This window comes from Vidua macroura, chromosome 4, assembly GCF_024509145.1.
Source record: "Vidua macroura isolate BioBank_ID:100142 chromosome 4, ASM2450914v1, whole genome shotgun sequence".
NCBI lineage: Eukaryota > Metazoa > Chordata > Aves > Passeriformes > Viduidae > Vidua > Vidua macroura.
The window spans coordinates 72,336,901-72,352,273 of NC_071574.1; the positions used below are offsets into that span (position 1 = coordinate 72,336,901).

General features: G+C 64.1%; 1 protein-coding gene across 1 annotated transcript in view; it reads left to right on the forward strand.

Moving 5' to 3' along the window:
* Positions 1-14,558, forward strand: part of LOC128806042 (transcription factor COE4-like) — a 30,145-nt gene extending 15,587 nt beyond the window's left edge. The window contains 9 exon segments of the mRNA XM_053975237.1: positions 4,828-4,945; positions 6,749-6,882; positions 6,968-7,094; positions 8,788-8,876; positions 9,365-9,430; positions 10,287-10,428; positions 11,602-11,781; positions 13,140-13,331; positions 14,398-14,558. Coding sequence (XP_053831212.1) covers positions 4,828-4,945; positions 6,749-6,882; positions 6,968-7,094; positions 8,788-8,876; positions 9,365-9,430; positions 10,287-10,428; positions 11,602-11,781; positions 13,140-13,331; positions 14,398-14,468 — 1,119 coding nt within the window. The 3' untranslated portion in view covers positions 14,469-14,558.
* Positions 14,559-15,373: the final 815 nt, after the last annotated feature.

Consider the following 15,373-nt stretch of genomic DNA (forward strand, 5'->3'; position numbering starts at 1 on the left):
CCCAAATTTACTGCCACCCTAAAAAATCCACCACCACCCTATAAAGTGTGACACTTCCAGGTGACACCTGGGGACATCACCAAGAGGGTGGAGGGGACACCAAAAAGGATTTAGGGGACCCCAAAACGATTCCCCAAAGGGGTTGAGGGGAATCGAGTCTCCAATTCCCATCGACCCCTTTAAAAAATCCCAAATTAACCGCCACCCTAAAAAATCTACCGCCACCGTATGAGAAACCCCAAATTTTGACCCCAAAAGGTGGTGCAGGCGACCCCAAAAAGATTTCCCAAAGGGGTTGAGGGGAATCGAGTCTCCAATTCCAATCGACCCCTTTGAAAAATCCCAAATTTACTGCCACCCTAAAAAATCCACCACCACCCTATAAAGTGTGACACTTCCAGGTGACACCTGGGGACATCACCAAGAGGGTGGAGGGGACACCAAAAAGGATTTAGGGGACCCCAAAACGATTCCCCAAAGGGGTTGAGGGGAATCGAGTTTCCAATTCCAATCGACCCCTTTGAAAAATCCCAAATTAACCGCCGCCCTAAAAAATCCACCACCACCCTATAAAGGGTGACACTTCCAGGTGACACTTGGGGACATCACCAAGAGGGTGGAGGGGACACCAAAAAGGATTTAGGGGACCCCAAAAAGATTTCCCAAAGGGGTTGTGGGGAATCGAGTCTCCAATTCCAATCGACCCCTTTGAAAAATCCCAAATTAACCGCCGCCCTAAAAAATCTACCGCCACCGTATAGTAAACCCCAAATTTTGACCCTAAAAAGGGGGGGTTGAGGTGCAGGCGACCCCAAAAAGATTTCCCAAAGGGGTCGAGGGGAATTGGGGACTCGATTCCCCCCCATTCGGGGGGGAATCGAGTCCCCAATTCCCCTCGACCCCTTTGAAAAAATCCCAAATTTACCGCCGCCCTAAAAAATCCGCCACCACCCTATAAAAAAAACCCCAAATCCGGCCTGAAAACCCCAAAATCTCCGCCCACCCCCCCCCCCCGCAACCCTTCCCCCCCCGCCCCCCCCCCCCCGGTCGCAGCTGGGTCCTGGCCCCCCCCGAAGTTCATCAGGGCTCGGTAACGAGATGTTAATTATGACATTTCGGTGATTAACGACCCCATTTGCATCGCGGTATCGGCGGCGGGGAGAGCGGCGGGGAAAAAGGGGGGGGGGGGTTTGTGGGATTAGGGGGGGACGGGAATATTGGGGGGGGGGGTTCCCTTTTAGGGGATGGGGGACTGGGAGTGGTCCTAAAAGGGGTTTGGGGTCTCCTGGAGGGGTCCCCAGGAGGCCTCAGGGGGGTTTGGGGTCCTCTGGGGGGAATTTGGGGCACTGGGGGTGGCCCTAAATAGGCTTTGGGGACCCTTGGGGAGAATGTGAGTGACCCTAAAAGGGATTTGGGGACCCTTGGGGAGAATTTGGGGTACTTGAGGTGACCCTAAAAGGGGTTTGGGGTCCCCTGGGGGGAATTTGGGGCACTGGGGGTGGCCCTAAAAGGGGTTTGGGGACCCTTGGGGGAGAATGGGAGTGACCCTAAAAGGGATTTGGGGACCCTTGGGGCGAATTTGGGGTACTTGAGGTGACCCTAAAAGGGGTTTGGGGTCCTCTGGGGGGAATTTGGTGCACTGGGGGTGGCCCTAAAAGGGGTTTGGGGTCCTCTGGGGAGAATTTGGGGCACTGGGGGTGGCCCTAAAAGGGGTTTTGGGGTCTCCTGGAGGGGGTCCCCAGGAGGCCTCAGGGGGGTTTGGGGTCCTCTGGGGGAATTTGGGGCACTGGGGGCGGCCCTAAATAGGCTTTGGGGACCCTTGGGGAGAATGGGAGTGACCCTAAAAGGGATTTGGGGACCCTTGGGGAGAATTTGGGGTACTTGAGGTGACCCTAAAAGGGGTTTGGGGTCCCCCTGGGGGGAATTTGGGGCACTGGGGGTGGCCCTAAAAGGGGTTTGGGGTCTCCTGGAGGGGTCCCGAGGAAGCCTCAGGGGGGTTTGGGGTCCCCTGGGGGGAATTTGGGGGACTGGGGGCGGCCCTAAAAGGGGTTTGGGGTCCCCTGGTGCGAATCTGGGGGACTGGGGGTGGCCCTAAATAGGCTTTGGGGACCCTTGGGGAGAATTTGGGGTACTTGAGGTGACCCTAAAAGGGGTTTGGGGTCTCCTGGAGGGGTCCCCAGGAGGCCTCAGGGGGGTTTGGGGTCCTCTGGGGGAATTTGGGGCACTGGGGGCGGCCCTAAATAGGCTTTGGGGACCCTTGGGGAGAATGGGAGTGACCCTAAAAGGGATTTGGGGATCCTTGGGGAGAATTTGGGGTACTTGAGGTGACCCTAAAAGGGGTTTGGGATCCCCTGGGGGGAATTTGGAGCACTGGGGCTGGCCCTAAAAGGGCTTTGGGGTCTCCTGGAGGGGTCCCGAGGAAGCCTCAGGGGGGTTTGGGGTCCCCTGGGGGAATTTGGGGCACTGGGGGCGGCCCTAAATAGGCTTTGGGGACCCTTGGGGAGAATGGGAGTGACCCTAAAAGGGATTTGGGGACCCTTGGGGAGAATTTGGGGTACTTGAGGTGACCCTAAAAGGGGTTTGGGGTCCCCCTGGGGGGAATTTGGGGCACTGGGGGTGACCCTAAAAGGGGTTTGGGGTCCCCTGGTGCGAATCTGGGGGACTGGGGGTGGCCCTAAATAGGCTTTGGGGACTCTTGGGGAGAATTTGGGGTACTTGAGGTGACCCTAAAAGGGGTTTGGGGTCCCCTGGGGGGAATTTGGGGGATTGGGTGTGACCCTAAAAGGGGTTTGGGGTCCCCCTGGGGGGAATTTGGGGCACTGGGGGTGGCCCTAAAAGGGGTTTGGGTTTTCCTGGAGGGGTCCCGAGGAAGCCTCAGGGGGGTTTGGGGTCTTCAGGGGGAATTTGGGGGTTTGGGGGTGGCCCTAAATAGGCTTTGGGGTCCTCTGGGGTGAATTTTGGGGTGGCCCTAAAGGAGGTTTGGGGTCCTCTGGGGGGAACTTGGAGGACTTGAGGTGACCCTAAAAGGGGTTTGGGGTCTCCTGGAGGGGCTGGGACAGGGAAGACCTGAGGGAATTTGGGGGGGGTTGGGTGTGACCCTAAAAGGGGTTTGGGGTCCCCTGGGGGGAATTGGAAGCACTGGGAGTGATCCTAAAAAGGGTTTGGGGTCTCTGGGAGGGGCTGGGGAGGGGGAGGACCTGGAGGAGTTTGGGGGACTGGGGGTGACCCTAAAAGGGGTCTGGGGTCTCCTGGAGGGGCTGGGGAGGTCCCTGAGGGGGCCTCAGTGGGGTTTGGGGTCCCTGGGGGGAGAATTTGGGGGTTTGGGGGTGACCCTAAAAGGAGTTTGGGGTCTCCTGGAGGCGCTGGGGAGGTCCCTGAGGGGGCCTGAGGGGGAATTTGGGGGACTGGGGGTGACCCTAAAAGGGCCGGGGGAGGTCCCTGAAGGGGTGGCCCTAAATGGGGTCCCCTGGAGGGGCTGGATGGGGGAGGACCTGGGGCAATTTCAGGGGTGGGGGGTGACCCTAAAAGGCATTTGGGGTCCCCTGGGGGGGGGGGGGCATTTGGGGTGGTCCCGAGGGGGCCTCAAGGGGGTTTGGGGTCCCCTGGGGGGAACTCGGGGTGACCCTAAAAGGGGTTTGGGGTCCCCTTGGCGGGGCTGGGGTGGGGTTGGGGATGGCCCTAAAAGGGGTTTGGGGTCCCCTGGGTGTCCCCTGAGTGTCCTGGGGGAAGGAGCTCGGTGACCTGGGGGTCCCCTGGGGGGGGCTGGTGACACCAGGCTGTGGGGGCCACCCTCGGGCCACCCCTGTGACACCGTGGGGACACCACAGCCGGCCCCTCCTGTGGTGTGACAGGGGTGGGGACACCCTGGGGACACCACAGCCGGCCCCTCCTGTGGTGTGACAGGGCTGTGACAGGGATGGGGACATGGTGGGGACACCACACACAGCGTCCCTGCGGTGTGACAGGGATGGGGACACCATGGGGACACCACAGCCGGCCCCTCCTGTGGTGTGACGGGGCTGTGACAGGGATGGGGACATGGTGGGGACACTACAGGGACACCACGGGGACACCACACCCTGTCCCCCTGTGGTGTGACAGGGATGGGGACACCGCGGGGACATCGTGGGGACACCACACACAGTGTCAGCACTCTGTGCCACGGCCGTGGCAGGGGAGGGGACACCACGGGGACACTGCAGGGACACCACGGGGACACCACACCCTGTCCCCCTGCGGTGTGACAGGGATGGGGACATCGCGGGGACATCGTGGGGACACCACACACAGCGTCCCTGAGGTGTGACAGGGATGGGGACATCGTGGGGACACCACACACAGCGTCCCTGCGGTGTGACAGGGATGGGGACATCACGGGGACATCGTGGGGACACCACACACATCATCCCTGCAGTATGACAGGGATGGGGACACCATGGGGACACCACACACATCATCCCTGAGGTGTGACAGGGATGGGGACACCATGGGGACACCACACACAGAGTCCCTGAGGTGTGACAGGGCCATGTCAGGGGAGGGGACACCACAGGGACACCATGGGGACACCACACCCTGTCCCCCTGCGGTGTGACAGGGATGGGGACATCGCGGGGACATCGTGGGGACACCACACACAGCGTCCCTGCGGGTGTGACAGGGATGGGGACACCATGGGGACACCACACACAGCGTCCCTGCGGTGTGACAGGGCCATGTCAGGGGAGGGGACATCTGGGGACACTAGAGGGACAGCGCAGCCAGTGCCCCTGCGGTGTGCCAGGCCAGGGGACACCGCGGGGGTGACCGTGTCCCTTGTCCCCGCAGGTGGTGGTGTCCACCACGGTGCACGTGGACGGCCACGTCCTGGCCGTGTCCGACAACATGTTCGTCCACAACAACTCCAAGCACGGCCGGCGCGCCCGGCGCCTCGACCCCTCCGAAGGTCAGGGGACACCTGGGGACATCTTGGGGACATCTTGGGGACATGCGTTGGGACCCTGCCAGCCTGGCCTGGCACCGCTGCGGTGATCCCTGTGTCCCCACCCTGCTGTCCCCAATGTCTCTGCCCATCCATGGTTGGGTGCCCATGGGTTCCTCCCCATCCATGTCACCGTGGCCACCTTGGGGACATCTTGGGGACACGTGTTGGGACCGTGCCAGCATGGCCTGGCATCCCTTGGGATGATCCCCGTGTCCCCACCCTGCTGTCCCCAATGTCTCTGCCCATCCATGGTTGGGTGCCCATGGGTTCCTCCCCATCCATGTCACCGTGGCCACCTTGGGGACATCTTGGGGACACGTGTTGGGACCGTGTCAGCATGGCCTGGCATCCCTTGGGATGATCCCCGTGTCCCCACCCTGCTGTCCCCAATGTCTGGTGGGCCCATCCATGGGTGTCTGTCCCCATCCATGTCACTGTGGCCACCTTGGGGACATCTTGGGGACAAATTTTGGGAGCCCTCAGCCTGGCCTGGCACCCCTGGGGTGATCCCTGTGTCCCCACCCTGCTGTCCCCAAGTGTCCCCATCCATGGTTGGGTGTCCGTGGGTGCCTCTGTTTGTCCCTGCCCGTGTCACCGTGGTCACACGTGCGTGTCCCCAGCCATGTCCCTGTGGCCACCTGTGTCCCTCCCCAGCCATGTCCATGTCCCTGTGTCCCCATATCTGTCCCCATGTCCCTGTGGCCACCTGTGTGTGTCCCAATCCATGTCCGTGTCTGTCCCCGTCCATGCCCTCATGTCCCCATCACTGTCCCCATCCATGTCTGTGTGTCTGTCCCTACCCATGTCCATGTCCCCGTGTCCCCATGTCTGTCCCAATCCATGTCCATGTCCCCATCCATGTCCATGTCCCCCTGCCTGTCCCATCTGTCCCACTCCATGTCCATGTCCCCATACCTGTCCCCGTGTCCCCATGTCTGTCCCAATCCATGTCCATGTCCCAATCCATGTCCATGTCCCTGTCTGTATCCACATCCCTATGACTGTCCCTGTGTCCCCATACCTGTCCCCATGTCCCCATGCTTGTCCCAATCCATGTCCATGTCCCCATACGTGTCCCGGTGTCCCCATACCTGTCCCCGTGTCCCCATGTCTGTCCCAATCCATGTCCGTGTCCCCGTCTGTATCCATGTCCCTATGACTGTCCCTGTGTCCCCGTGCCTGTCCCCATCCATGTCCCCATGCCTGTCCCCACATCTCTTCTACTCCATGTCCATGTCCCCATGTCCCCATACTGTCCCTGTGTCCCCACGCCTGTCCATGTCCCTATCCATAACCATGTCCCCATGCCTGTCCCTGTGTCCCCGTGCCTGTCCCAGTCCATGTCCCCATGCCTGTCCCCTTTCCTGCCCTCACCCCACTGCCTGTGTCCCCCCACCCCTCTGTTCCGCCATTGCTGTCCCTGTCCTGCCACCCCTCTGTGTCCCTGCCATCACTGTCCCCTCCATCCCTCTGTCCCTGCCACTGCTGTCCCTGTCCCCTCCACCCCTGTGTCCCTGCCATCACTGTCCCTGTCCCCTTCACCCCTCTGTGTCCCTGCCATCCCTGTCCCCTCCACCCCCCTGTCCCCACCATTGTTGTCCCTGTCCTGCCACCCCTCTGTGTCCCTGCCATCACTGTCCCCTCCACCCCCCTGTCCCCACCATTGTTGTCCCTGTCCCCTTCACCCCTCTGTGTCCCTGCCATCCCTGTCCCCCCCACCCCTCTGTCCCTGTCCCCCGCCATCGCTGTCGCTGTCCCCTCCAGCAGCCACCCCCTGCATCAAGGCCATCAGCCCCAGCGAGGGCTGGACCACGGGCGGTGCCACCGTCATCGTCATCGGGGACAACTTCTTCGATGGCCTCCAGGTGCTCTTCGGCACCGTGCTGGTGTGGAGCGAGGTACGGGCCCGGGGGTGGCTCGGGGACAGCTCGGGGACACCGCGGGCCGGGCTGAGGCCGTGTCCCCACCCCCCCCCCCCCGCAGCTCATCACCCCCCACGCCATCCGCGTGCAGACCCCCCCCCGCCACATCCCGGGGGTCGTGGAGGTGACATTGTCCTACAAGGCCAAGCACTTCTGCAAGGGCGCCCCGGGACGCTTCGTCTACACCGGTGAGGGACGGGGACAGCGGGAATGGGGACAGCGGGAATGGGGACAGCGGGAATGGGGACAGCGGGACTGGGGACAGCGGGATTGGGGACAGCGGTAATGGGGACAGCGGGATTGGGGACAACGGGACTGGGGACAGTGGGACTGGGGTGGGGACAGTGGGACTGGGGACAGCGGGAATGGGGTGGGGACAGCGGGAATGGGGACAACGGGATTGGGGACAGCGGGAATGGGGACAGCGGGACTGGGGACAGCGGGACTGGGGACAGCGGGATTGGGGTGGGGACAGCGGGAATGGGGACAGCGGGACTGGGGACAGCGGGACTGGGGACAGCGGGAATGGGGACAACGGGACTGGGGACAGTGGAACTGGGGTGGGGACAGTGGGACTGGGGACAGCGGGAATGGGGTGGGGACAGCGGGACTGGGGACAGCGGGACTGGGGACAGCGGGATTGGGGTGGGGACAGCGGGAATGGGGACAGCGGGAATGGGGACAGTGGGACTGGGGTGGGGACAGCGGGACTGGGGACAGTGGGACTGGGGTGGGGACAGCGGGACTGGGGACAGCGGGAATGGGGTGGGGACATTGGCACTGGGACAGCGCATATGGGGACAGCGGCACTGAGGACGGCAGGATTGGGGACAGTGGGATTGGGGACAGCAGCACTGGGACAGCAGGACTGGGGACAGTGGGACTGGGGACAGTGGGACTGGGGACAGCGGGACTGGGGATAGCGCAGCTGGGGACATCAGGACTGGAGTGGGGACAGTGGGATTGGGGACAACGGCACTGGGGAGGGGACAAGGGGATTGGGGACAGTGTGGCTGGGGACAGCGGGACTGGAGAGGGGACAGCAGGACTGGGGACAGCAGGATTGGGGACGGCATGATTGGATTGGGGACAGCAGGATTGGGGACAGCGGGACTGGACTGGGGACAGCGTGGCTGGGGACAGCGGGACTGGGGAGGGGACAGCGGCACTGGGGACAGCGGGATTGGATTGGGGACAGCGGGATTGGATTGAGGACAGCGGGATTGGGGACAGCGGGATTGGATTGGGGACAGCGTAGCTGGGGACAGCGTGGCTGGGGACAGTGGGACTGGGGAGGGGACAGCGGCACTGGGGACAGCGGGATTGGGGACAGCGGGATTGGATTGGGGACAGCGGGATTGGGGACAGCGGGATTGGATTGGGGACAGCGTAGCTGGGGACAGTGTGGCTGGGGACAGTGGGACTGGGGAGGGGACAGCGGGATTGGGGACATCAGGACTGGAGTGGGGACAGTGGGATTGGTGACAATGGGACTGGGGAGGGGACATTGGGACTGGGGATATCGGGATTGGGGAGGGGACATCGGGGTTGGGTTGGGGACATGGGGATTGGGATGGGAACACCTGGGATTGAAAAGGGGACACCTGGGAATGGGATGGAGACACCCAGGAATGGGATGGGGACACCTGGGAATGGGATGGGGACACCTGGATTTGGGATGGGGACACCCAGGATTGGGATGGGGACACCTGGGACTGTGACACGCACTCGTGGGATGGGGACACAAACCCAGGAAGGGGACAGAGCCCCTGTGACAGTGACACAGACACCTGGGGCAGTGCCCCAGCCCCTCGGGACAACGTCCCCGCCCCCGGGACACCGTGGCAGTGACAGTGACGCCGCGGTGTCCCCTGTCCCCAGCCCTGAACGAGCCCACCATCGACTACGGCTTCCAGCGGCTGCAGAAGGTGATCCCGCGGCACCCCGGGGACCCCGAGCGCCTGCCCAAGGTGGGGGACAGCGACACCCCCGGGGGACAGCGACACCCCCGGGGGACAGGAGGGACACCCCGGGGACACGGGGATTCCCTGGCAGTGCCCCAGGGGCAAAGGGCGGGCAGGGAGGGGGTGACAGCTCTTGTGTCCCCCCGGGTATGGCAGGGCTTGGGGCAGGGAGGGACGGGGAGGGGGTTGGGGACACAGAGGGGACATGGGGGGGGGTCACTGGGGACACAGAGGGGACCCGGGGGGGTCACTGGGGACACAGGGGGGACAGAGAATGGGGACACAGGAGGGACACAGGGAGGATCATTGAGGACACAGAGGGGACACAGGGGGGGTCATTGGGGATACAGAGGGGACACAGGGGGGGTCATTGGGGACACACAATGGGGACACAGGGGGGTCACTGGGGACACAGGGGGACCATAGGGGCTGGGCTGGGGGTGCAGCACCCCCCGACCCCCCTGTCCCCTCCCCTGTCCCCTCGCTGTCCCCAGGAGGTGCTGCTGAAGCGCGCGGCCGACCTGGTGGAGGCGCTTTATGGGGTCCCCCACAGCAACCAGGTGTGTGGGGACCCCCCTGGGACACCCCGGGACCCCCCTGGGACATCCCCGGGACCTCCCATCCAGGGACAACCCCGGGGACCCCCCCTCAGTGTCCCCTGGGACCCCTCCAGGACGCCCCTGGGACCCCCATCATGAGACACCTCCGTGGGACCCCCTTGGGGACACCCCTGGGACACCTGGAGGGTCCCTGTCCCCTCCCCAGCCCCGTCCTGGCCCGTGTGTGCCCCAGGAGGTGACACCAGGCTGGGACAGTCCCCAGGAGGTGACACCAGGCTGGGACAGCCCCAGCCACCCCCGGCCCATCCCGGGGTCACCCCAGGCTCTGTGGGTGGTGGGGTGACACCGAGGGTGGCACTGAGGGGTGACACCGAGGGGTGACACTGTGGGGCACCACCAAGGGGTGACACTTTAGGGTGACACTGTGGGGTGGCACTGCAGGGCACCAGCGAGGGGTGACACTGAGGGGTGACAAATGAGGGGTGGCACTGAGCATCACTAAAGGGTGACATGCTGTGCGGGCGGGTGACATGATGGTGTGACATTGAGGGGTGACACCGAGGGGTGACACTGCAGGGCACCATCGGGGGGTGACAATGAGAGGTGACACTTTAGGGTGACGCTCTGCTGGAGGGTGACACTGTGGAGTAGCACAGAGAGGTGACACTGAAGGGTGACTCTGTGGGGTGACACCGAGGGGTGACACTGTGAGGTGACACCAAGGAGTTACTCCGTGGGGTGGCACCGTGCTGGACGGTGACACCGTGAGGTGACACTACGAGGTGGCACTGCGGGGTGCCACCCAGAGGTGCCACCAAGCAGTGCCACCCTCACCCGGTGACATCGCTGTCCCCAGGACGTGCTGCTGAAGCGGGCGGCCGACGTGGCCGAGGCGCTGTACAGTGTCCCCAGGGCCCCCGCGCACGTCACTGTCCCCTCCTTCGGCGGGGGACAGCTCGGCCTCGCCATGGGCGACTCCCCGCAGGGCTCCGAACAAGGTGCGCGGTGGCCTCGGGGTGGCGGGAGGGCTTTTGTCACCTCCTTGGCTGGTGCCACCTGTCGCTGTCCCCTCAGGGCTCTGACCAAGGTGCGAGGTGGCTTTAGGGTGGCGGGAGGGCTTTTGTCACCTCCCAAGTGGTGCCACCAGTCGCTGTCCCCTCAGGGCTCTGACCAAGGTGCGAGGTGGCCTCGGGGTGGCGGGAGGGCTTTTGTCACCTCCTTGGCTGGTGCCACCTGTCGCTGTCCCCTCATGGTTGTGACCAAGGTGCGCGGTGGCCTCAGGGTGGCCGGAGGGCTTTTGTCACCTCCCTGGCTGGTGCCACCTGTCGCTGTCCCCTCAGGGCTCTGACCAAGGTGCGAGGTGGCTTTAGGGTGGCGGGAGGGCTTTTGTCACCTCCCTGGCTGGTGCCACCAGTCGCTGTCCCCTCAGGGCTCTGACCAAGGTGCGCGGTGGCCTCGGGGTGGCCTTAGGGTGGTCGGGAGGGCTTTTGTCACCTCCCTGGCTGGTGCCACCTGTCACTATCCCCTCATGGTTGTGACCAAGGTGCGAGGTGGCCTCAGGGTGGCCGGAGGGCTTTTGTCATCTCCCTGGCTGGTGCCACCTGTCGCTGTCCCCTCAGGGCTCTGACCAAGGTGCGAGGTGGCCTCAGGGTGGCCGGAGGGCTTTTGTCATCTCCCTGGCTGGTGCCACCTGTCGCTGTCCCCTCAGGGCTGTGACCAAGGTGCACGGTGGCCTCGGGGTGGCCTTAGGGTGGTCGGGAGGGCTTTTGTCACCTCCCTGGCTGGTGCCACCTGTCGCTGTCCCCTCAGGGCTGTGACCAAGGTGCACGGTGGCCTCGGGGTGGCCTTAGGGTGGTCGGGAGGGCTTTTGTCACCTCCCTGGCTGGTGCCACCTGTCGCTGTCCCCTCAGGGCTCTGACCAAGGTGCGAGGTGGCTTTAGGGTGGCGGGAGGGCTTTTGTCACCTCCCTGGCTGGTGCCACCAGTCGCTGTCCCCTCAGGGCTCTGACCAAGGTGCGAGGTGGCTTTAGGGTGGCGGGAAGGCTTTTGTCCCCTCCCCGAGTGGTGCCACCTGTCGCTGTCCCCTCAGGGCTCCCCTTAAGGTGCGCGGTGGCCTCGGGGGGGGGTTGTGTCCCCTCGGCGGGCGGTGCCACCGTGTCGCTGTCCCCGCAGGGTTCTCGCGCAGCCCCGGGACGCCCCCGGCGCGGGGGTTCGGCCCCCCGGGCTCGGCCCCCCAGCAGGGCTTCGCCGGGGCCACCGGCGGCTTCGGCGGGGCCACCATGGCCGGGCTGGGGGTCCCCGGGTCCCCTCCGAGCTTCCTGAACGGCTCCACCGCCACCTCCCCCTACGCCAGTGAGTGACACATCTGGGGACACCGCTGGTGGCGGGGTGGGACGCGGGGTCGTGGGGGGGGGGTCCCCAAAGGCGTGTGACAGCCCTGGGGGGCTCCTGAAGTCATGGCCCCTCCCAGGGGGTCCCCAAAGTCATTGTGGGGTCCCAGGGGGTCCCCAGAGTCATGGGCCAGCCCGGTGGGGTCCCCAAAGCTGTGTGACAACTCTGGAGTGTCCCCAAAGCCATCACTGAGGGCAGGAGGAGGGAGCAGGGACATGGCCAGCTGAGTTGGGACAGCCCTGTCCCTGTCCTTGTCCCCATCCCTGTCCCTGCCCATCGTTGTCATAGTCCCTGTCCCTGCCTCTCTCCCTGTTCATGTCCCCATCCCTGTCCCTGTTCCTGTCCCTATCCTTGTCCCTGTCCCAGCCCCATCCTTGTCCCCTTCCTTGTCCTGGCCTTGTCCCTGTCCCCATCCCTGTCCTGGCTCTATCCCTGTCCTCATCCCTGGGCCTATCCTGGCTCTGTCCTTGTCCCTGTCCCCATCCCTGTCCTGGCTCTATCCCTGTCCTCATCCCTGGGCCCATCCTGGCTCTGTCCTTGTCCCTGTCCCCATCCCTGTCCCCTTCCCTGGCTCCATCCTGACCTTGTCCTTGTCCCAGTCCCTGTCTTTGCCTCTCCCCCTGTCCCCATCCCTTCCCTGTCCTATCCCTGTCCCATCCCCATCCTGTCCGCATCCCCGTCCCTGTCCCCATCCCTGTCCCTGTCCCTGTACCCATCCCTGTCCCTATCCCTGTCCCTATCCCCATCGCTGTCCCCGTCCCTGTCCTATCCCTGTCCTCATCCCTGTCCTGTCCCCATCCCTGTCCCATCTCCATCCTTGTCCCTGTCTTGTCCCCATCCCTGTCCCCTTCCCTGGCTCCATCCTGACCCTGTCCTTGTCCCAGTCCCTGTCTCTGCCTCTCCCCCTGTCCCCATCCCTTCCCTGTCCCATGCCTGTCCCCATCCCTGTCCTGTCCCCATCCCCATCCCTGTCCCCGTCCCTGTCCCTATCCCTGTCCCTGTCCCCATCCCCATCCCCATCGCTGTCCCCAGCCCTGTCCTGTCCCCATCCCCATCCCCATCGCTGTCCCCGGCCCTGTCCTGTCCCCATCCCCATCCCCATCCCCATCCCCATCCCCATCCCTGTCCTGTCCCTGTCCCATCTGCATCCCTGTCCCTGTCCTATCCCTGTCCCCGTCCCTGTCCCCGTCCCTGTCCCCGTCCCCGTCCCTGTCCCTGTCCCCGTCCCTGTCCCTGTCCCTGTCCCCGTCCCACCCCACCTCCCGTCCCCTCGCGGTGTCCCCTGCTCCCACGCGAGCCGTGTGTGGCTGTCCCCTCAGTCCTGCCCGCCAGTCCCCCGCTGGGCGCCTCGTCCGTCGCTGTCACCTCGGGCCCGGGCACGGCCACCTCGCCCGGTGGCTTCTCCTTCTCCCCGGTGACGATGATCTCGGCCGTGAAGCAGAAGAGCGCCTTCGCCCCCGTGCTGCGGCCACAGGGGTCCCCCCCGCCCGCCTGCGCCAGCGCCCTGCAAGGTCAGACTGTCCCCAAGGCCACCAAGGCCACCAAGGTCTCTGACACCCAGCCCTCGTGCCCCATGGAGGGTCCCCGGTGTCACCACACTGCTGATGTCCTGTACCTGGGCGTGGTCGGGTCTGCCCTGTGCCACCCTTGTCCCTCTCTGTCCCCAAGGTCCCCAGTGTCCCCAAGGTCTCTGACATCTGTCCCCAGCCCCGTGGAGGGTCCCCGGTGTCACCGTGCCCCTTGCACCTTTTCTGGTTCTCTGGTCAGGGCTCTGCCCTGTGCCACCCTTGTCCCTCTCTGTCCCCAGTGTCCCCAAGGTCCCTGACATCTGTCCCTGGGTGGCCCTGTCCCATGGAGGGTCCCCAGTGTCACCACACTGCTGATGTCCCGTACCTGGGCGTGGTCGGCTCTGCCCTGTGCCACCCATGTCCCTCTCTGTCCCCAAGGTCCCCAGTGTCCCCAAGGTCCCTGACATCTGTCCCTGGGTGGCCCTGTCCCATGGAGGGTCCCCAGTGTCACCACACTGCTGATGTCCCGTACCTGGGCGTGGTCGGCTCTGCCCTGTGCCACCCTTGTTCCTCTCTGTCCCCAAGGTCCCCAGTGTCCCCAAGGTCCCTGACATCTGTCCCCTACCCCATGGAGGGTCCCTGGTGTCCCTGTGCCACTTGCACCTTTCTGGCTCTCTGGTCAGGGCTCTGCTCTGTGCCACCCTTGTCCCTGTCCACCAGTGTCCCCAGTGTCCCCAAGGTCCACGACGTCTGTCCCTGGGTGGCCCTGTCCCACAGAGGGACCTTGGTGTCGCTGTAATCCTTGGTCCTGCCCGTGGGTGTGGCTGGGGCTGCCCTGTGCCACCCTGGGGCCTGTCCCCAGTGTCCCCAGTGTCCCCAGTGTCCCCAACACCCACCCCAGGTCCCCCTGCCCCACGGAGTGTCCCCGATGTCACCGCGCTCCCTGCCTGATGTCCCTGCCCATGCGACGCCCATACCCAGGGTTGTCCCATGCCACCCGCGTCCCTGTCCCGCTCTGTCCCCAGTGTCCCCAATGTCCCCTGGCTGACGCTGTCCCTGCCCTGCCCAGACCCAGCTTTCGAGGACTCGGACAAATTCCACGCTCCGGCGCGGCCGCTCCAGGGATTGGCCTATTCCTAAGGACGGCGTGTCCCGAGGGGCTCCGGACCCCCCATCCCGCCGGGACAAGGACTGGGGACATCCCTGTCCCCTGTGCCCTCCCCTCAGAGATGGGCGGAGCCGCCGGGCGGAGCGGGATCAGGGGACCCGGCCCCCCGATGTCCCCACCCCGGGTGGCCCCGGCCTGGCCCGGCTGAGGGGGGACTTGGGGAAATCCTGGAAGGAGCCAAAATTCCTGGGTTTGGCCTCGGGAAGAGGCGGAGAGAGCCGGGAATGGGGGCAGAGGAGGGAGCGGGGTAGAGGCGCCGGGATGGGCGGGAGGGGTGGTCCAGGATGGGAGGGATGGGTCATCCAAGGTGGGATGGATGCTCCAAGGTGGGATGGAAGCTCTGGAAAAGGATGGATGATCCAAAGAGGGATGGGTGATCCAAGGTGGGATGGAAGCTCCAAGGTGGGATGGATGATCCAGGTGGGATGGAAGTTCCAAGGTGGGATGGATGCTCCAAGGTGGGATGGATGATCCAAGGTGGGATGGAAGCTCTGGAAAAAGATGGATGATCCGAGGTGGGATGGAAGCTCTGGAAAAAGATGGATGATCTGAGGTGGGAGGGATCATCCAAGGTGGGATGGATGATCCAGGTGGGATGGAAGCTCTGGAAAATGATGGATGCTCCAGATTGGGATAGATGATCCAAGGTGGGATGGAATCTCCAGGATGGGTTGGATGATCCAGGTGGGATGGATGCTCTGGAATGTGATGGGTGCTCCAGGTTGGGATGGATATTCCAAGGTGGGATGAATGTTCCAAGGTGGGATGGAAGCTCTGGAAATGGATGCATGATCCAGGATGGGATGGAAGCTCCAGAATTGGGTGGATATTGAGGATTAGAGGGATGATCCAGGAAAAGATGGATGCTCCTGGGTTG